Source organism: Sphaeramia orbicularis, chromosome 15 (genome assembly GCF_902148855.1).
Source record: "Sphaeramia orbicularis chromosome 15, fSphaOr1.1, whole genome shotgun sequence".
In the NCBI taxonomy this organism is placed as follows: domain Eukaryota; kingdom Metazoa; phylum Chordata; class Actinopteri; order Kurtiformes; family Apogonidae; genus Sphaeramia; species Sphaeramia orbicularis.
Window position 1 is genome coordinate 23,362,678 of NC_043971.1, and position 22,643 is coordinate 23,385,320.

A 22,643-nucleotide genomic window follows, 5' to 3' on the forward strand; every position below is an offset into this window, starting at 1 on the left:
TTTTCTTCTTGCACAGGTTTACATTTTCAAAATCGACGGTGTGTCTTTAGTGAAGAGTTTTCAAGCCTCAGGGAAAATGGTATGAACTCAGATGTGGTTTTATCTGGTTCCAAAGTCCTGTTTCTAATCATTATACAGGGCACATTTTGGATTAAGGCTATCTTTACGTTATACGCTTTCAGGAGAAATAACACAATAGTGCTTTTTATTCTTCATCTTCTTCAAGGATTACTGTATATATTTAATTCACGAGATGCACTTCAGACAATATGCTCTAATTGCTTTGCACTGTTTATGTCTGCTTTAAGTGTTTAGACAGTCAAAGAAGAAACACGCTTGGTAGAAACCAGGACCAGGTTGTTAATGCTTTCCATTCTATGTAAATAAAAGGAAATCAGGGCAGCTATAAGATAAAAATTGTGTAAACGCTCCTTTAATATCACTATAGCTATAAAAGGGAGAATAAATCCAGTTGGACTATATGAAGTATGTGCCAATCATTTGTACTTTCGGTAAATGTGTGATCTGACCCAGTGCTCTTTGGCTCGGTTGGTTGCAGATGGGCTCTTACTTTGGCTCCTCATTATGTGCAGTTGATCTGAACCAGGACGGCCTGTCAGACCTGCTGGTGGGGGCACCCATGCACAGCCAGCTCCGGGACGAGGGCCAGGTGTCCGTGTACCTCAGCAAGGGCAACGTGAGTGGGATGTGTGGGTCAGCTGGAACATGACACTATAACGAGCAGATTCATGAGTCATTTACAGAGATGAACATTTTTCTGCGCTGTTGATTTTTACATTTTACGTTTATTTTGCATTTTAACCCTTTATCGGGCAAGTGACTATTTTTGGCAATTTCCTCAAACATTAAATTTGGGGCCAATCCTGTGCATCAGTGAGGTCTATCAGCATGTTGGTTTTTGTAACATTATACAGTGATTCAGAGAGATTTTATGGACATTTTGAAGCTGTAAATAGTGAATATGAGTGATTTTTGTCAGTTTATGACCTTATAACAGTTGTTTTATTGCATGTGTTTACTTTTTAGCAAGTGCTGCTCAAATGTTTTAAAGGCAAGAGGAGGTAGATGACGAGGTCCACTAACACACTAAGGTTGAAATTTGGAATTTCAGAGTATTTCAATGAGTGCCTCTATAAAAGGTTAATTGTTTGTGTCTTATTATTAGAACTTACATCAAAGCATTATGTGATTCAGCAGTGAGATTACTTACATTAACAAGACATTCTGACTTTCTATTTCGTTGTTAACCCTGATAGACCTAGAACTATTTTTTGCAGTGACTTCCAAGTCATTTTTTCTCTTCCATTAACCTTTTCTAAGTAGTTCATTATAGTTTTCTACAATATTGTCTGGTGCATTTTTCTGTTTTTGTTTTTTTTTCCTATATTTAATTCGCTGATTGTGTTGGTGTCCACAGAAGATCAGTGTTATTATATCAAAACAGAGAAAATATGACTCTATCTGCAAAATATATTAACTGAACAAAAAACAAGTGTCTACAGTCACTGCCATCTGTCATACTACAGTGGAGAAAAAACCCACATGCTCCCTTCTGCACATGCACTGTTCCATCGAGGTCAAAACTGGATGTTTCTGCAAGATAATGAAACACATCCAGGGCATGACATATTGAAACTAGAAATTAGTTTGGTTATTTTTTTCTTGTTAACAGTAAACAAAAAAATTGCATTTGTTTGTATGTGTCAGATTCAGCCATACTTTTTGAAACAGAAAAACTGATTTTTCTGCAAATATTTCATGATAATATTTGAGACTGTGGAACATTTTAAAGGAGTCTGAAAACTTTGTTTCCTCTACTATACATGGTTTTACTGGTGAATCAATGTTGCAGAAGATTATGGTGTTCCCACATTGATTATGGAGTCTCTGAATGTCCAAATGTGTCATATCTGATGTTGCTGAGAAACTACAGTTATCTTGATCAAAAGGATTGATTGGAGTAATGGTTCAAAATGCTTTTGGTCACCAGCAGCTGTTTGGATCATTGAGGGTTAAAGAGTTGGAAAAACGTCTGAATAACTGCACTCGTGTCCCAGGATCTTTTATCAGGGAACATCTGTCAGTGCAACAGCGTAAGTTTGCTCTTTTTTTCTTCCAGCTCAGGAAATGATCTTCCCTGCTTCTGTTTTCAGGGGGTGATGGAGGAGGACGGCATTTTGACTGGTGACAGCGCTTATAATGCACACTTTGGAGAGTGCATTGCCTCAATTGGAGACATAGATGATGATGGTTATCAAGGTCAGTTCACATACGAGATACTTCCTGTTTAAACACTTTCTCGACTAAACAACCCTTCTATCACTGGCTTGTCGCTCAGTTGTCCTGGAGCTTTTGATTTTACCCTGAGGTCTTAAATTTTACTGAGGCTCAACGTTTTTTATTAGTTTTTTAAAATAATATATTTACAGAAGCTTAAAAATGATCCAACAGAAGTAATGAAATACCGTAAAGGTGTGTTTTTGCTTTGTAATTATAAATTTAAAGCAGCTATTATTTAAAACAGTCAGCTCATGAATCAGCTTTGGAAAGCAACAAAAAAGCGTTAGATAAATACTGCCTCACTCATAAATATGTCAGCAGGGAGAGATTTTAAAACAGTTGGTTAAAAAAAGAACTACAGCTATTGTTTTAAAAGCCAGTCGACTACTGTATGTGTAAACTACATTTGCCGTTGTGAACTTTCTCACACTGGTGTGATGTCAGAACAGTGATGGAGATTGTGTTTTATTTGCAGTGCAGTAGACATTGTCCTGCAGCCGTTTCTTCTGTCATCTGGTGTTTAATAAAGACAGTGTATGTTATTCAGACTGTAAGGAAATGTTGGCTTGTTTCGATGCTCAGTAGGTGCAACAAAACCCAGCCATTTTCACAGACGTTTTGTTTTCATTACCCTGCGGTGAGGCGGATCTTTAGAAAATATTACCCCCCCCCCCCCCCTTTCATCCATGCTCGAACCAACTTCTCCTCACACTCCGGCGTGCATTTACACTGTCTATTTTCCTGGCACACGTTTGTCTTGGCTCTGAGGCTGGAAGCTGTTGCTTGGTTTCATCTCCGTGTGAGATATGCCTCAAGGCCTGCAGCCTGGCACGCCGTGTGTGTGGAGAGAGATGGCAGCTGGGAATTATAAGTCATCTGGTAGCTCGTCACTCTCTAAGTGTCGAAAGAGCCAGGCTTTGTTGCTGACTGACAATCTATTATTTACAACTTAACTACTACCCTTTAATTGGAAAGAACTAAAAGAATCTGAACACGCATTTGGTTTCAGTGTCTCTGACAGTAATTTAGATTTATGTGCATGTAAAATAACTAACTTTAACACTTACAAAAGCAGATAAATATTAATTCAGCCTTAATATTCTTACGCAGTCTGCTTTTGTGTACCGTATTATTCTCCAAATTTACATATAAGATTGTATGTTTTGGTTCCAACATATTACTTTTAATTTGGGCTGTCAAAATTTATGCATTAACGCAGATTAATCCATCATCATGATTAATCTGATTAAAAATGTTAACGCAATTAACCCATATGCAGCACAGAATGACTGAATGTCTCACCCAATGCATTTGGGGCAGTTTGTCCACGTAGAGTTAGCGCCACGCATGTGTAAATGGGCAGTTGATCCAGTAGTGAGAGGTAGCAGAACCAACCCATAAAGATGGAAGACACTAAACAGCACATTGGCCCTCTGGATGGAAATATGAGGACAAAAAAAAAAAGTTGGAATGTGTTTAATGAACACGTTAAATGCATATATATTCCATTCTTGCTCATGCAAAATGAAACATGATTAATATAGATTAAAAATGAATGATCCTTAATCATGATTAATTGAAATTAATCCACCGCAACACTGTGATTAGTCTGATTAAAAATTTTAATCGTTTGACAGCGCTACTTTTAATAATCCAAGTATTATGTGATATACACTAAAAGGGCTGTTTTCTCTCTCTGCTTTGGTATACTTGCACTAAATAGCTGGAAGTGTTTTGGTTTATAAAAAGAAAGTTTATATCTGGACTCTCTGTGGAAATGGGATAAAGAGACATTGTTTCAGTGCTTTTGCCAGCTGACTCTTTCAGAGGTCGCACAAGTTTTATAGCCACTAACAACATTTATTGTCTATTAACAGTCTTACTGTAACAGCTTGTTTCCCATGCACTGGCCAGCTGACAGTCAACACAGGGTTAATGACAGCTGTTATACACATTCACAAGCATGCACTGTTAGCTGTGTATTGATGCATTTTGCTCTTGTGAAGAATTTTTTTTTTCAGTTTTGTCCTCTGTTTGTGTCTTCAGATGTGGCTATAGGGGCACCAAAAGAGGACGACTATAGCGGGGCTGTCTATATCTACCACGGGGATGCCACAGGGATTGTCAAAAAATACTCCATGGTACTGATAGATCTATTTTCTGTGTTTCTTATATTTATCCTGTTCTTTGCATAAAGCATTTAATGAACATGATGACATATCTGTGAGTTACATGGGGTTAAGTCACAGCTGGTAATATATTCTCAGAAAAAAGGCACCCACATAGCTCTGAATGAGGCCCAGGCAGCTCCTCGGGGTCTTCTGTTAATTAGTGACTACAAAGCATTTCCTTGATGATATTCACAGAATTAAACAGGCTTCCTTTTAAGTAGCACCATGAGGTGTATTGAAAAATTAATAGATGGTGGTGTTTCTTCATTTCATTGTGCGGTAATGGCAGGTCACCCATTATAATTAAGAAAAAGGAAATTAAATTTTTGGGTCACGCGTCTGTTCATTTTAAGGGAATGGTTAAACGTTTATACGAAATATATACAGTCTTGTCTGGAGATCATAGGGAGAAAGAAATAAAAAGCAAAAAAGGGTAAATGTATAAAGGAGGAATGGATGGAGAACAGAATAGCAAAAGGGACTGTTCCAGTACGTTTTGACTACATGCAGTCTTTGTCAGGGCATAACACACTGTTGCACATAAAGTTGTAATGTTTTTACCTCTTCTCTTGAAAAGTTTGTGACAATGTGATTTATTCTTGACAGATAAAGTGTAACCGGAAGAGGTGATCATTGATACGTATTGATTGATTGATTTACTAATTCAGTGATTTATTCTGAACATGCAATGAAATTTAGCATAAATGCGAACAAGCAAAACATGCATAATAATACAAATATCAACAATCATAACAATCTTAGAAGAACAGCCCAATAGTTCCATTTACATGCCCGAAAAGGGGATGGTGTATAAATAAGAATAAATAGAGGAATGTGTCTGAAAACAAAATTATTTCAACTTTATACAAACGACATGTACTCAGTTTTAAAATCACGACAAAAATTCCTCGTAGCTTGAATGCAGTGATGACGGAGTCCCTTTGTCTAATATAGGACTTATATTTTTGTGTCTTTTCCTTGTTTTTGGCTGTTGTATTTTTTGCACTACATGCTTTTTGAATATTGATGATGATTTGTATTTTTTTGTTCAGTCCATTTGCCATTTTTTTTGTAATATTTTATTTTGCAGTTTTCGATTATGTAAAACATACACAAAAAAAACAAAAACACAAAAAAACACAAAGGCTCAGATGTGTGTAACAACTGATCAATTAATTAACTAGTCAGTCCTTGTTCAAAGAAAGAAAGAAAGAGGAGCGGACGTCAATCATTAATTATGACGTCGTGCTAAAGCTGAGCGTTGATTAGCTCAGACAGGAAACAGATAAACAACCACCCTGGATTGTTGTCGTGAAGAAGCAAAGACTCCAGGAAGTTGCCCCAGCTGTTGTGCATTTTTCTTTGCCAAGACATATTTCCATCACAGAAACTCCTAACAACAAAAAGCATATTTTTAGTTTTGTTTTTAACTGTGAAAAGACAAGCTAGCTGCTTCCTGACAGTTCAGCTAACTGCCTTTATCTCTGAAAGCATCTGTTTCTGTTTCTACTAAACAGAAACAGTTTAGTTTCATCTTTAGCTTAAGATGTTGACTGTTGAATATGAACACAAATTATTGTATCTAACAGCAATATCAAGGTGTATATTTACTTAAGCTGTTAAGAGAAAACACAAATATACACGTAGTTCTACATTTGGTTGCCGTTTCAGTCTGTAAAAACTAGAAACAAACAGTAGAAATAAAATACACAGTGTTCTCTGTTCGTGTTGACTCATGTAAGTTACTTGGAAGCTGGTGTGTGTTACAGAAACTGTCTGGACGCAGCGTACGCCCTGGTCTACAGATGTTTGGCCAGTCCATCTCCGGCAATGTGGACATGGATGGCAATGGATATGCAGGTATTAAGCCTGGAAGAGGTCAAAACAGTTTACCCCAACCACATCAAAGAAGTATACAGAACATTTACAAACAGGAAAAGATGAGAAATGAAACATGAGCGGACTGTTTTAGTTTTTAGCATTCTGGTGCAGCAGCAGACTCGTGATAGAGGCATCTTGTTTACTGCATTCCACAGCTGATGTTCAGACTTAGCCAGCATGAGTGTTGAGGACCTCTGTGCATTGTTTTGATTTGCAGGTGTAGGAGACATTTCTTTGCAGCAGATGTTGCATTAGTATATTTTGTGTATGTCTTTCTAAATTAATCACTCTCGTAATGTATTACAGATGTCACTATCGGAGCTTTCATGGCTGACAGTGTGGTGCTGTTAAGGTGAGTTATTGGATCTCTTACATTACTGTGTTTTAAGGAGCCTATGCAGTTTTTGTTTTTTTTTCTTCCACCTCCAAGTCATTTTAACGTCCTGTCTCTCCTACACCGTGTCCTTGTGTCGGTTGATGTGGTTGCAGGTCTCGGCCTGTCATTACAGTGGATGTCTCCATCCTCCTGCCCGTCTCCATCAACATCTCTGTGCCTCAGTGCCACGAGGGCAACCAGAACCTGAACTGCTTCTATGTCACCGTCTGCATGCGCTTCCGTGGCCGACAGCTGCCAGGACAAATAGGTGAGAAGAAATCCCAAAAAGTGACACCTGAATATATTTACAAGTGAAGAAAGTGAATGTTTTACAGACTGTTCTCTGACACCGTTCTGCTCCAGTAGGATGCTGGTAACTGACATCAAGATATTCGGATTGCTTTAAGAATCATACCTAATATACACCATGCTGGGTTAAATTCATATTCATTTTTACTCCTAGTCATATTTTTAGTCATTCAAATGTGTAAATACAGTCATTGTGAACAGTCTGCCCGTGCTTGTAGACGGTCATTGTGGTTGACATTTGGCTTGCCGCTGACTCTTGGTGTGTTTGTTCGATGGTTTACCTTTCGGCGTTTGGGTGTGGTTGCAGCTGAGCGATGAGGCGTAGTCCTGTTCCAGTGTTTGGGTGTGGTCATCCACTACCCCCCCCCAGGGGAGCAGGAGCACTGTTCTTACATAATGACTACGTCGTGGCCCATAGGAATAATGCCTCTCTGTTTGACCGTCTGGCGTACAACGTGGAAAGTGTAGCACCATGTGTTTGGTGACTCCCATAATGAAACCTTCCTTTGCCTCCTCTGGAGTGAGCTCATGGCATTCCCTGTGTTGAATGGAGAAAACAGTAGGCTTTGGTCCGACTGGGGCGTGTTTGCCACCCCTCCCACTGTTTTACCAGTATGACACCCTCTTGAAGTAATTACTACAGACTGAGGCTGATTCATTCAGCGGAACAGCTCTTAAATGGCCACAGACCCATATATGGGCTCCTCGGAAACACTGCCGATCATTGACTTGATGCTTACGATTTCAGTCCAAATAGTTTTAAAGTAGCTCTGTTTCTTAGCGTCACCAACAGTCACGGGTGGAATCAGAACCAGAGGGAGTGTTATGTTTTTGCAATAGCTTGCTTTCATAGTAATACAAGTTCTGCCCCACCAGCTGGAAAATTAGTTTCCAAAACGTCTCCGGTCTCTGCTTAAACTGTAAAAACATTTGCACAAAAAACTGTTTTACAATGAATTCAGTTTTTCAGTGTAGCAAACGTTCTAACTTTTACAACAGCTACCCTTGTTGAATATTTGTTTAATATATGATGGGAATTTTCAGTCTAGTCTAATATGACATGGAGGCAGTTTGTCACAGAATAAAACCTGCGGGTAAATGACCTTAAATCGATTGAAATTACCACCGTTTTCACTCTCACACATCGTAAGACAAAGAACTATTGTTAAGTTAAAGTAAAATCAGATGATCTGACCAAGAAATGTCAAACATGTTCCCATCTTCCCTCTGACTCATTTATTTGACTGTAATAAACGATAATTTATTTTTCTCATGTTTTGATGGCAATTACCAGAAAACCCCAACTCTGCATACCTAAAATCGTTGTCAGGATAATCTTAATTCAAAGAACCATTGCTGTCAGTTGATATTATGTGTAACAGTGTGTCTGTGTCTGCTCAGAGCTGCTGTATAACCTGACAGCTGATGTGGATAAGAGACAAAAAAGCCAGCCTTCGCGGGTTTACTTCAGTCAGAGCGGCTCTCAGATCAGCCTTCTGAGCCAGCAGCTTAGTCTGGACATCAACAGGGAGGAATGCCAGCGCTTCACCGCCTACGTGAAGGTAAGACTGAGCTGTTTTGGTCCTGTTTGTGCTGGTCGACCGTGAGCTGCCCGTGTCCTCAGCTGATCTCTTAGTTGCTTTCCCATGACCTTGAACACAGTCGCCCCAGTGATGCTGATGTGTGATATGAGTTATTTGCTTATGAGTTCAGTTTTTCCTCTCTTGTTTGTGTACTTTTAGTTTGGGGCATCAAAGTCCATACTTTTCCAGACAAAATGTTTACACAGCCCTCCCCTCGCAAAAGGTTAAAGCACAGGCTATTAGGCAACAGGGAGTAACTAGTTACATGTTATTGATTTGTTATCAGTTACTGAGTGAGGATAAGTAAATAAATCATAGTTACTAATGAAAATGTAGATGATTGCAGTCTTTCTAAAATGCTTATATGTAAAATCCATCATAGACAAAAGTACTGGGACACATTGGATTCAGTTGTTTAATAGCTAAAAGGAGACTGAGTAATAAATGTTGTGGAAATGTTCACCTGATAACCCACACACAAAGAGGAGGAGAGAAAGTTAGAGTTAAAATAAATAAATGCATTTATTCAGAAGTCAATCACAGAGAAACTCTGTAAGTGAAGTCTGATTAAACATGAAAATACTAAAGATTATACAGACCCAAAATCCAACCCCCCTAATGGTGGACATCCCCATATGTAAATCGTACCACTCCATACCAGCCCTTCCCATTCCGGGGGGAAGAGGTCATATTGACCTCTTACCCCTAACCTTGTTTAAATAATATCTAGCGTGCAGGTGCCATCACCCATCCGTGCACATCCAGACATTTAGGTGTTTGGGTTTAAGTCAAGGCAAGAACTCTGTTCCAGGGTCGGGGGTGTTACAGAGTGGTAAACATCACACATAAGCATATGCATGAAGAATGACTCAGCATTAAAAGAAGATGTACAACAATATAAAATATAAAAGTAAATATAAAAAGTAAATTTTCCACCACATAAAACTACACTGATATATGTCACAATGTACAGGGGTTGGACAAAATAATGGAAACACCTTAAAAAAATCAACAAAATATAATTTAATATGGTGTAGGTCCGCCTTTTGCGGCAATTACTGCCTCAATTCTCCGAGGTATTGATTCATACAACTTGTGAATTGTTTCCAAAGGAATTTTAAGCCATTCTTCAGTTAGAATACCCTCCAACTCTTTTAGAGACGATGGCGGTGGAAATCAACGTCTTACTTGAATCTCTAAAACTGACCATAAATGCTCAATAATGTTGAGGTCTGGGGACTGTGCCGGCCATACGAGATGCTCAACTTCATTAGAATGTTCCTCATGCCATTCTTTAACAATTCTAGCTGTATGGATTGAGGCATTATCATCTTGAGGTGAAGGTGTTTCCATTATTTTGTCCAACCCCTGTAGCTTTGTATTGAGATAAATATCATTACAATAAATGTTTTTGTTTGATCTTTAGGTTAATTTTGTTTAGGCCTATTGTCCATTTATTTTATTTTACAAATTGGGTTGTTCTAACTACATTTTACTTTGTGTTGACATTTTTTGTCATCATTATAATCCTTTTACATGTGCTACCTCCAAATTTCTTAATTGTTTGTCATGTTCTGACCATAAATAATCATTCTAAACCCCAGGTAATTGTGTGGTTTCTTTAGCTCTCACACAAGAAGAAACTTAACAGTAATACGGATTTGTCATTAATCCTTATAATTACTAACAACAGACACAAATGTTCTTATCCGGACAATATTTCAAATCAACAAAAAGTCGTAGATGTGATTTGTCCCAATATTTTCGTTCCTATAGTATATAACAGTCAACTATGCCAAAACCGTTTGGCCATGCCATCAGATAAGAAAGGCTTTGTGTTCTGGAAATTCAACAATACTTTCTTTCTGAGGTAAAAAGCCTCCAACTTCACTGACATTTTAATAAAAGCTTAACAATAATCAGTTTTCAGTACTGTTGTGAAGTTAATGCTACCTAATTTAACCATATGATTTTAGGACTTGTCAGCTTTATTGCCAAATTTACAGCATTTATTAGAAAGTCATCAAAAATTTATGAATTGTAGTAAGTTATATTACTTTGACAAAAAATTTGAATCATTACGTTAATTATTAACAGCTTAAGTAGTCATTTGTAACCATTTACATTCCAAACACTGCCTGTTGCGCTGTAATAGCTGTGACTTCTATAGCTAAAGGCTGTAGATTAAGGGACATCTGCAGGGAAGCTATTTGTGTCACCCTGCTGGGTTAGGTTAAAGGTAATGATCATGTGCTTGATGGTTCCTGAAACCCCTCTGTAATAGAAGTGGGTATTATGAGCATCAAGTGTGTGTCTGCAGAAACTGACAGAAACAGGAAACAGAGTCTCCTTTGTCATCACATAGTCCCTCTATTGTGTTCCTCTGTGATTTAACCGTGTAGCCACAGAGAGGGTCTTCGTCCTGAGGGCTCCATACATGCTTCACCTCCTTAATATGGAGGCCCATTGCTGGCCTGTAAATTTCACTGGCATGCTTAAATGTGCACTCCAGGCGCTTTCACTGTGGGAGGCTGAGGCTGCTGACTGAGGGGGGCTGTCATTACCACTCCTGCCTCTCTTCCGTCAACCCTTCGGGGCTATAATAAGCGTATGTCGCACAGAGATGTTGTAGCAATGAGCATCTTTATTCATACGTGTCACAGTTATCAACACTTATTCGGTGGAACTTGCACGTGTATCCAGTCTGCTCAGTAAACCTCAGTTCTCATGAGAATCCAACAGTTCTTGTATTCTTACTTCTCTCCATTTGAGTTTGTATTACGCTAGCATAGGTCATCCAAGGTAAGGTTTCTACTCAAAGTAAATTCAACATTTCAACACTTGAACCAAACATCCTTAGGCCTGTGTGTGGGCAAGTGAATTATCGCTCAGTGGTACCTTGTAGCTGCCACATATCTGTGGCATCTCTCTAGCTGTGAGATAAACACACTTGACGTAAGTAATGCTGTAAGTGCCATTCATCACCCCAGATGTTACTTCAAAGAACTTCATTTTGTAGATTTCTTACTTTGGTCGTTGGTGTTTCTGCAGAACATTGAAGTCTAATTTCCTACACACAATGTTACATGTTTGGGCTGCACATGTTGGATTTGGCTGGACTGAGGTGTGAAGTACAGTGTGGTTATCACTGCAGATACCTCTGCTCTGTAGAGTGGTTTACTCTGTCAGTACCTGAAACCCACCTGTTAAGTAGGTAAGGCACTGAAGGCACCATTGCTGTTTTTTGCGTGTTAACGGCCAAAGGACAAAAAATACTGTTACTGAAAACACATTGTGCATGTTGGAAAGTAACACTCACAATAATTAATTTATAAATCTGTAACTGAAGTTTAACCCTTAAAGACACCTTTAGCGTCTACTGATCTAAAATGTTTAATAAGTTGTCTTCTGCAACATTGATTCACCAATAAAACCCATGTAGTCTGACAAATGACAGTGGTGTAGATGCTTGTTTTGTTGTAGAGTTAATGATATATTTTGCAAAAAAAACGTCATGTTTTCTCCCGTTTTCTCTGTTCTGATATAATAACCTTTGAATTCACTGAGCTTTTAACACCTGCATGGTCAATAATTTAAAATTTGAAAATACTTGATTTTTGCTGGAAAAAATGCACACCATATATAATAAATGGTTATAAATCCCTTGGTTATGGTTAAATGTAGAGAGAAATTCATTTGGACGTCACCACAAAAAATAGTTCTGGGTCTTTATGGGTTAAGCTAAGTGTAAAACATCCTGTTATTTCATTAACATGTTTCCTCAAAGTCAATAGAGCCAAGTTCTGCCAACATTGAATTTTTTATTAAATGGTCTGTCTGTCTGTCTGTGTGAATTATTACTCTGTGATTACGGTAAACCCACCTGCTTAGTAGGAATAAACAAAGGTAAGATTCAGGGTGTAACTGAAGGCTAGAAAGCCTCATATGAAGGTGTGGGAGTGGTGCCCAAATGACAGCCTTACCAGACTGTTTACAAGCCCATTAACCTTAGATATGTATGGCAGCTGGAAAGTAAAGGGGGCATGAAGATTATGATCCATCTTGATGATTGTCTGCCATTACTTATCGTCAGACCGGTTTATCATCATATAGTAGGTGTGACCTAAACTTTAGAGCAGAGAATCACCATAATCAGAGATGATGTGGCTCCACTTGGACAGAGGGTCTAGTCTGCTTGACCAATCGCATCATTTGTCTTCCTCATATGTCTGCCCACATGAGCCAGTCCTCCCATTCCTCTGAAGAGGTATGCTAATGGAAACCAGCTGGTTGCCCGGCTGCATCCTCAGGGAGTGGGGGGTGGGCACAACGCCCCTGTCCCACCCGTCTCACAGTTAAAACACAGAGTGAAAACACAGGAATGAGGCTCACGTCACAGTAGGGTGGTGGACTGCTGTTGTGTCAACTGGAGCTGCACGCTGGCACTCCTGATGGAAAACCCGCATGTCTGGGTTGATTGCTCAAGCCCTGATGCATGAGCGCTGTGGAAGCAGGCCATGAGCTATTCTGAGCCACTCTCACATTTGTAACTCATTCTGTGCTGACCAGCTGTTGACCCTGTTTGTTGACTTTGTAAATTAAACACCTTTAAATATGCTCTGTTAAGGGCAAAATCTAATAATGCACCTTTAACGTTCGATTTGTTCGATATAAAGTACATGTAGAAACAGGACCGGAACAAACACGCTTAACTTTCACCATCTTAAATCAAATCAAAATCTGGACCGCCACCCAGTAAATCATGTGGTGTTGAGAACATAAGGGCATAACTGGAGTTATTCAGGGACCACAGAGTACAGAAGCTAATAGTTCAATCCCGACATTTTTTTTTCTTAAGTAATTCCTCCTGAAATTATGCAAGTCTTTCATGTTGATCACTTTAAACATGTTTTCATTGGCATCAACTAACAGCATACCAGACCTCCAGATGGTCTTTTGTTTGGTTATTTCTAGTTAAATAAACTCTGTGCAGACTTTAACTTCAGTTTGTACCTCACATTTAGGGAGGCAAAAGCTGGCTGTGATGATTGATACATAATTGGAAAGGAAAGGCTGTGAGTAAAATGAAAATGAGTCATTTATCAAGTGAAATTCCTCATTTGGATGTATTTTACTAAGGAATTTTATGTTTGTAGTGTTTTAAGCTTTGGGTTGGATATAGTGTTTAAAGAAAAACAGTTTGATTGTATAGAGTATAATCCGTTGGGTAATGCATGTGTAAATATTATAATTGTGATTATAATTGTGTTTTAGAGGCATCTGAGAACAGACCATACATAAGGGCTGTCTTAACTATTGGTTAGTATTTGACAATTGATTATTTAATTTATTAATTTAGATGTTTTTGATTGGTTTGTGCCTTGACATCATTTTTGTTGCTATTTTGGTGGTATGTTAATAAATTGAAATGAGGTAAAGCAAATTGAACTAAATGAAAAATAAGTAGCTTTGCATGTCTGGGACATCTAATCAAATAAAAAATTAGTTTTAGAACAGCTAATTCATCAGCTGTTTGACTAAACAACCCCACATATAATGCATTTAATTGTCTTTTTAATTGATATACTTAAACATGTTCATTCACTTTATGTAGAGGCAGGAATGCACTTCTATTTCAATGTGAGTCAGTGTTTTGCAGTTTAGCCATCAGTACACATAGTGTTATTAAAAGTCCATTGTCCAGAGATATAAAATGCAACAGGTGTAATGCTAACATTAGATGCTGATATATATCTATATATAAACTAAAGAGCATCCATTATTCACTATGTCAAGTATTATTTGTCTATATGTCGCCTTTTACTGCTGGATTACTTTTGATTTATTGCTTGTTTTAACCAGTTTAAGTGTTACTCTGTGGGATGTTTAGCACGGTGCTGTCTGTGATCACATGTTTACATGATTCGCCGTCCGTCCGTCGTCATGTACAGTATGTGTTTGTATTTGAGCTGTCCCATTTCGGTGAAGTGCACGTGTGCCTTGAATCTGTGCCAAGAACCAGTTCCATTTGTGGTCATGACATGAGTGGTATTGTGTAGCTCCGTAGATGCATCGCAGTCTCCAAGGAGGAGCTAAAATAGGCAGCTAAAGCCCTGCCTGTAACAGTTGTCCGTTTAATTTAGCTCGTAAAGTATCCTGCTCATGTGCCCCCCCACCTTTCCTCTGGCCTATATTCCACCCAGTATGTGCCCTATATCTTATATCCCTCCAGCATTTGCTTGAAACCACCAGGGTATTTTATAGTCCATCAAGTCCTACTCTGCTGTCTACTGCTAAACCATCTAAATGATGAACGTATGCATTTGCTCATCTTAATCTTTATCTGCAGCATTAACCAATGCAGTACATAAGATTTTCAGACTCTGTAGACAAATTAGAGATGGTAAGTGACGTTATAGAAAGCTATATTTAACATCACCTCTACAAAATGTGCTTAGAAGTGATTGGATGATGCAGACACATCTTTAACCCTCAAAGACTTAAACAACTGTTGGGGACCAAAAGCATCTACTGATTTAAAACGTTTAATAACTTTTTAACCATTAATCCTATAAATACATACAAATAATTCAAGTAAAATGCAGTTTCTCAGCTTGTCTGTGACATCAAATATGGCCCATTTGAAAGTTCATTTCTCGCAAGACTCGTAAAATAAAATGTACATGGTATTGAGTTGTGAAGTTAACATAGTTTTAATTTCAACACTTTGTTGATTGGTTGTTTTGATTATATTTTGTTTTTTTGAGGGTAATGTTTCATTCTTTTATGTTATGACAAAAAGGGGGAGAATAAAAGAGAGACTAAACAACATTTATACTGTTGGTTTTCTTAATTCGGAATGGTGGCAAGTAGTCATTCAGTGGGAACTGTATTACTGTGTGTTTTTAAGACCACATGATTGAATAATTTACAGAACAATTAACCAACATAATTGATATCAAAATAACTGCTCTCTAGAATTTTCTGTTCACCAAATTTCCTGTCCCCATAAGACTTGAGTTTGTAACTACTACTCTTGTGATTGTTTTTTCTTACTGAATCTAATGCCAGACCACACATTCAGTAGGATTATAAGATGTAACAGACAACGCTGTGTGCTTGAATTTGCTATGAGTGACAACTTACTTAAAAATGTTTGAAGTATATGATGTGAGACCCACTAATCTGTTGTTTCAGATCAGAACAAATGTTAAAAATCATTTACACTTACTGTTTGACCTAAGCCTCCTCTGTGCAGACTAACAGGAAACCCTGGAGAGTAAAGCAGGAGTTCCTGTATAGCTGCATCCCAAATAGTCCCCAGGAAGACAAAGTCCCAGAGCATTGACACTGTTGGACACGTGGTAACCCAGAGCCAGGCTGCTGCCACACTGCCTGCTTTGTTTGCCTCTCTACAGTTCAACAGAAACGTGCGGTTCCCTTGATGCCATTAGCCCGGTTTCATTTACCCCAGGCCAAGAGGGCTGATACAATGAAAGTATATAGCAGGAAGGTAATCACGTCCAGCTGTCTTGTGTTACACATGGCAGCAAGCCTATTTATAAGGGATATGTTGAAAAAAATGAATGCTGCAACAATAAATTGGCTGGAAAATGACATAGAGACTGCAATAAATAAGTTCGACTGAATGCTGTGTCAGCTAGTATTAGCATTAATAGCATTTACTGGATACTAAAGAAGAGCTATTCAGGTTAATTTTAGCACAGGGTAACATTTTGGTCAGGATTTCCCTACATGGTCGTGCCAGAGTGAACAGACAGTTCTACTCCAGGATTGTTTAAGAAGTACAGGGCCAACTTTTGTTTCACTGTAAAACAAACTTCTCGTGAAGAGACTCTCATGAACGTGCATTAAAAATGTAAGTGAGGTCTTATTTCTGGTATGGCTGCTCATTAGACCTGCTCTATGTTGTTGCCATAGTAAATCTGTCGTGGCTACTCATATCACAAGCAAGCAAAGGTTGAGCTGATTTGATGATTTGTTGACTTTGGCAGCTAGGCATGCTGGGAAAAATGTTTCAGCAGTCTCTTGGCTGTGTTACTGCCACCCGATGCCACCACAAGGCAGCGTAATGGGTGGCCAAGTGTGACCACAATTAAAGAGTTTCTTTTGCCATGTTTCCCACTTCCACGGCAAAGGAAACATTTAAGTGTACGAGTGCACAATATGTGCATGTGCTTGTGTGCAAGAAAGTTCCTTTAAATGGGGATGAAAATACTATGATTATTTTGTCATGATGCAACTGGTAATATTTGCTTTTGATTTTCTCTGAAAAATTAAAAAATAATGATGTGATTTTAGTTTGAGTCTATGCAAAAGGGTGAGCATGCTTCTTTATTAAAGGGGTCATATTTTGCTAAACCCACTTTTATTAGTCTTTGGGACATTTATTTGTGTATTTGGACCCTAACAGTTCATAAAGTTTGAATTTGAACCCTCCAGGTGCTGCAAAGCTATCTTTATCTTAATTCTGGCAAAATCAAGTGGACTTATACAACCCGTTTCAATTCCTGCTTCAATTGTTACATTTTATAAATAGTGAAGTCACGACATTTGCACATATAAGGTCAAGACTTCAAATGAAAATTTCTCCTAGTACACCATAATTGTTTATCAGTGCCAGCGGTTGTAGTCCATACTGAAAAAATGTCCAAACTTCGAGCTGATTACCTAAATTGTTCAGTTGTTGGTTGTATTAACGTACACAAGTGGCTGAACAGGACAGAGCAGCACGGTCAACAACCTTGAGGGGGTAAGGTGTGAAGTGGCTCGTGCATTTAAAGGGCCAGCGCTCTCAAAACGACCTTTCTGGTGTCATTACTCAGAAATAGGGTTGAAGATGGACCTGTGGAGTTGAATTAATGAAGAATTCAGACCCAAGCGTAGCATTTACAGTTTATGTAGACCACAGAGAAATGTTTTAAAATGCATAATTGCATTTAAAAAAAGCTAAATATCACTCCTTTAAAACATCATGTGGTCCTGTGCATTATTATAACACAAAAATGATTCCTTTATACCCATATGCTGCACATAGTTTACTTAAGAACCTGTACATCTTGTAGTTTTACAGTAATATTTCACTTGATCGTGAATTTTGATCTCATCCTCACTTTGAAGTACATGATAGATACAAGCGCTAAGCTACATGTCCTTGTTTCCCCATTGTGGGATAAAACAATAGGGTTGTGATTGCTTCATTACTTGGCATCTTCACGATGCTTCCTAAACGACCCAACAGTGACCCCTTTATCATTTCCCTCTTTTTGACCTATTTGTTAATAGTAGTACATATTTCTGATGCGGTGGCGTCAACATCATATTCTGCTTCCTGTAGAAATGTGCAAGATCCGCCACAGGGGGAAGGAGAAAATATATACAAAAGATATTTGTTTATGTCTGGCAGAGACTTTAAACTGTCCTCATGGGGTACATTTGACAAATTTGTGCTCAAGTGTTGCATTTTTATCAGGGCTTTGTCTAGAAACAATGACTGAAACAATAGCGCTGAAGTAATAGCGACCCAGATTTTTTGCATAGTGACAAAATCGGCAAGAGGAAGCATCTGGAGAACTCCTTTATCACCAGGATGAAACAGCTTCAAACAAACATGCACACGCCGCCTGTATCTCATCTATCAGAGATCAAATTATTTATCAAAGTAGTTATATCTGTAGCCTTTAGAAAAGTTTACAGATATAGCTGTTCAGTTAATGAACTTATTTAGGAGTCTTCATTCTCTTGGAAACTGCATCTCTAGATTAATTAATTGCATAAGAGTGCAGATAACAAGTTTCCTGTTTATGAACCAAAAAGACTTATCGTGATGTTGAAGGAAGTTAATCTCTCAAACCCAACGTCTCGAGGAAGTTGTCAGATGCTTGTTGTTATTTCTAAACACAAACAGGCTTCAGAAATAGCATTTTGATGCTTTTAGTTGAATTATTTTATGAGTAAAATGTAATAAATAAGACTGACTGAGCCTGACTACAAGTACAAATATGGACATTCACTGAGGTTTTCTTTTCCTTTCTTTTTTATCACTATTAGTAAAACTGTTTTCTTAGTGGTGGTAAAACATAAACTAAATACAGGCATAATAAATCAACCTGTATTTACTGTTGTGTTTCCACCTCTAAAGACCCAGATTTCCTTCCTTAAAAGGATTTCATCTACATTCAGTTTTTTTTTTTTTTTGCACTAGGTTTATTTTACTTTTAGGAAGAGCCATACATGTCCATGTGGTGACACCGCGATGGGGTAAAGGTAGACTGATATGATGTTGATGGGAACAGCTGAGAATTACAAGACATTTTGCACTTATTCCAATCAGTTCCAATCAGATAAATTAACGTTTTATCAAGAGTGTAAAGGGTTGTAATGAACACAAATGAGAAGCAGTGGTTGTAATGAAAATAACAGTGAAACAAATGTGTTGAATATCTCAGTGTGGGGGAGGAACTGGACTATGAGGGAGCACATCTGTTTATTTATAGGTGGCTGGCTGGTTTTCAGAGTCAGATATTAGACTAATGCAGCTATAGTTAGCACTGGCACGAAATCAAGTTGTTGTTGATAGTATGTAGTAAAAATAACACGCTGATGATTTTGTATGTTTGAGCAGTAAACGTATTCCATCTGCCAATTTCCACCAGGGAAGTGAGGCACCTTTCTCTCCTCCTTTATAAATCCCAGCTGTGGTTTTAACTGTCCAAGGGTCAAATGCTGAATGCCTTCTTCATGATGCATGTGAGACCATAAAAGTTTCCTGTAATTTGTGTTTACGTGAACATTGTTTTAAAAAGCAATAAATCCAATACACTTCAATTCTCAAAGGTGTAAGAGATGGATATCTCCTTATCGGCACCCGTGGGATATTTATTGGATAGAATATACTTTTACCAAAGGTTTGTTTGTGCGTTGCAGAAGAAAGATAGATGAGGGTAAAGTTTCGAAATCGCTCGTAGTATGTACTTTTGCAAACACGTGAGTTACACGCATGCTGTGTTAAGTACAACATGCTATTTACTGCTGTTTATCTGTGAAATGGCCTCATGTATGACAGTGCAGATGGTATACGTTTCCTGTCAGCTAAGTGATGGTCCTCTTCTGTTTTAGTCAGGAGGAAATATGTGTTTTCTCATGGGACACATTACAACACACTGCTGTATCTAGCAGCTCTCAGTCTCGCAAAAGGTTAGGATTTGGTTGATTTATGTTTTAGAAACAGCAACAAAACCTGTTCCCAGGATCCTCAGAGTTCACACACTGTTGTACCTTTAAAATACACATCTAGGGTTTTTTTTGGGGGGGGTGACAGTAGGTTAGAATTGACCATCCATTACAGTGTTTATTACAAGTATCGAGAATTAATCACTTATATTGGCTACTAATTGGTGATCTTTGCAAATTTGTCTCTGAACTGGAAACCATTAAAGGAAAAAAGTGAAATGACAGTTATGATATAAAATGGAAAAAGGGAGGATGATGGGGCTAAATAAATTGCTTGATATCATGAGGGAAATATTCTTCAAGATTCTTTGTAGCCTCTACAATAAAATCTGAAAAACCCTTAAAATATTCATCTGTGTAGGTTCTCATTTGCCCGGGTCATCGTTCTTCTTGGTAGTTCTCCTTGGTTCAACTGGACTAGTTGAGAACTACAAGAACTAGATTGGTTTAGCTAAACTAGTCCAGTTGAAGCGAGAAGAACTACCAAGAAGAACTTAAAATATACCAACAGTAAGTTTTTAATCTAAAGGTTTTTTGGGGGGGTGACAGTAGGTTAGAACTGACCATCCATTACAGTGTTTATTACAAGTATTGAGAGTTAATCAGTTATCATATTGGCTCCTGATTGTTGGTCTTTGCAAATTTGTCTCTGAACTGGAAACCATTAAAGGAAAAAAGTGAAATGACAGTTATGATATAAAATGGAAAAAGGGAGGATGATGAGACTTGATAAATTGCTTGATATCGTGAGGGAAATATTCTTCAAGATTCTGTGTAGCCCCTACAATAAAATTTGAAAAACACTTAAAATATACTAACAGTAAGTTTTTAATTTATTTGTGTAAATGGACACAAGCTTTCGTAACAACATATTTACCTTATGTCCAATGAACTTCGACTGTTTCTGTACCCTCTTTTAACTCTTTAGCAGCTCATTTTGTCTGGAAATGTGAATTTTGATCCCCAATAACCTGTTACCGTAAGCTTTCTGATTCATGGTGATGGTGCCTGGAGCTGGACAGACTTCTGAGATTATTACTACCATCAGACAGTCCAAAATATTTTCCAGAGTGAACATTTTTCACAAGCAGACTGCATACATTTGGCATGAATGTCTGGCATTTTCCTGTTACTCAGAATGATTTGGTTTTGGACAAGCTGGATGTGTTCAAGTCCTGTTGGATGTTGATGCCTTGTAACTTGTAAACTATTTCTTTTTACATGTGCCAATGAGAGAATGGTTAGTTTCTGATTCATTTCATTGCAACAAGCTGCAAATATACAGCAAAAGCGACACTAATCAATAGTTTTGTATTAACAATGGATCAAATTACTGTATTTTATGAATGATGTAGCACAAAAATGATGACACTGACTCATTATATAGAGCATCCAGGGTGTTTTAGTTCAATGTTTTGATTTTGTGGTCTACAACTTCAGCACCTCATCAGTGTTGTTGACACTGCAGATTGACAAACTCACTATATCTACATGACCTGCTCCAAAAACCACTATGGAACCCAGAGCATCATTTAGGAGCTAACAAGACAATTATTTACCACAGGAGTTCATTGAAACCAAGCAGCAACAGTCATGACTTAAAGTCTAAGCCAAAATAGATATATCTTATGACAACCACCAAATGCTCACTTTTGTTGACTAAGATTGAACCAAGTCTATACATATTTTTTACAGGAGTCATTCTGGTCTCATTTGCTTTATTGGGAATATCTCATAAGTGGAATGGAAAATGTTATAAATTAAGATCCAAGGGCTAATGTCTAACATTTTAGCTTTAGATGACAAATACTAGTTGGACTTTTGGAGATTCTGATAAATGAAGAAAACATATTCTTATTCTAAACAGGCAGCTCTACTGTAGTTGAACCCAAATGTTTCATATTTGTAGGTTAATGTAAGGCAGGGGTGTCAAACTCATTTTTTTCAGCCCAATTAGATCTCAAGTGGGCCAGACCAGTAAAGTAATAGCATCATAACCTATAAATAATGACAACTTTTTCTGTTTGTTTTAGTGCAATAAAAAAACATTAAATTATGAAAATATTTACATTTACAAACTATCCTGTAATGAAAAATGTGAATAGCCTGAAAAAAATTTAAATTTGTAAGAAAGTAGGTGCATTTTGAACAATATTATGTCTCAACTTATCATTTGTACATGTGCATTACGCACAATGTTACACAAACATTTGGTAACAAGCATAATATTGTTAAAAATTTGGAGTTTGGAACTAAAATAAGAACAATTTCTCGTTCAATTTCTCATTTTCCGAAGTCATTGTTCTTGGTAGTTCTTTGAGGTTCAACTGGACTAGTTTTGCTTCAAAAGAGCAACACTAGTCCAGTTGAACCTAGAACCCAGAAAAATGGAGTTGTCACTGTTTATAGGTTATTATGCTATTATTTTACTCTAGATCATATTGGTCTGTATGTGGAACCTGAATTAAAATGAGTTTGACACCCTTGATTGTTAATATATTCAGTGTACTTTTTGCACTTCACAAATTCATCCCACGGACCAGCTTGGACGTTTTGGCGGGCCGGTTTTGGCCCCCAGGCCGCATGTTTGAGACCCCTGCTGTGAGGTATATGTTTATCCATTAACTCTTCTCTACTTCTTTTCCAGCTCCGCCATTGTATCTAAATAATCTAAATAATAATAAATAATTCAAATCTAAATAATAATAATAATTATTATTATTATTATTATTATTATTAATCACTTATTGCGGTTCCAAAAAATCCCAG

At 37.7% G+C, this 22,643-nt stretch overlaps 1 protein-coding gene across 1 annotated transcript in view; it reads left to right on the forward strand.

Annotated features, from left to right (window-relative positions):
- The window catches only part of itga9 (integrin, alpha 9), a 64,740-nt gene that overhangs the window by 14,404 nt on the left and 27,693 nt on the right, over window positions 1-22,643 (forward strand). The window contains exons 8-15 of the mRNA XM_030156447.1: window positions 17-79; window positions 560-697; window positions 2,175-2,280; window positions 4,348-4,442; window positions 6,242-6,332; window positions 6,660-6,705; window positions 6,843-6,997; window positions 8,440-8,600. Of these exons, the coding sequence (XP_030012307.1) occupies window positions 17-79; window positions 560-697; window positions 2,175-2,280; window positions 4,348-4,442; window positions 6,242-6,332; window positions 6,660-6,705; window positions 6,843-6,997; window positions 8,440-8,600 (855 nt within the window). The remainder of the gene's footprint in view (window positions 1-16; window positions 80-559; window positions 698-2,174; window positions 2,281-4,347; window positions 4,443-6,241; window positions 6,333-6,659; window positions 6,706-6,842; window positions 6,998-8,439; window positions 8,601-22,643) is intronic.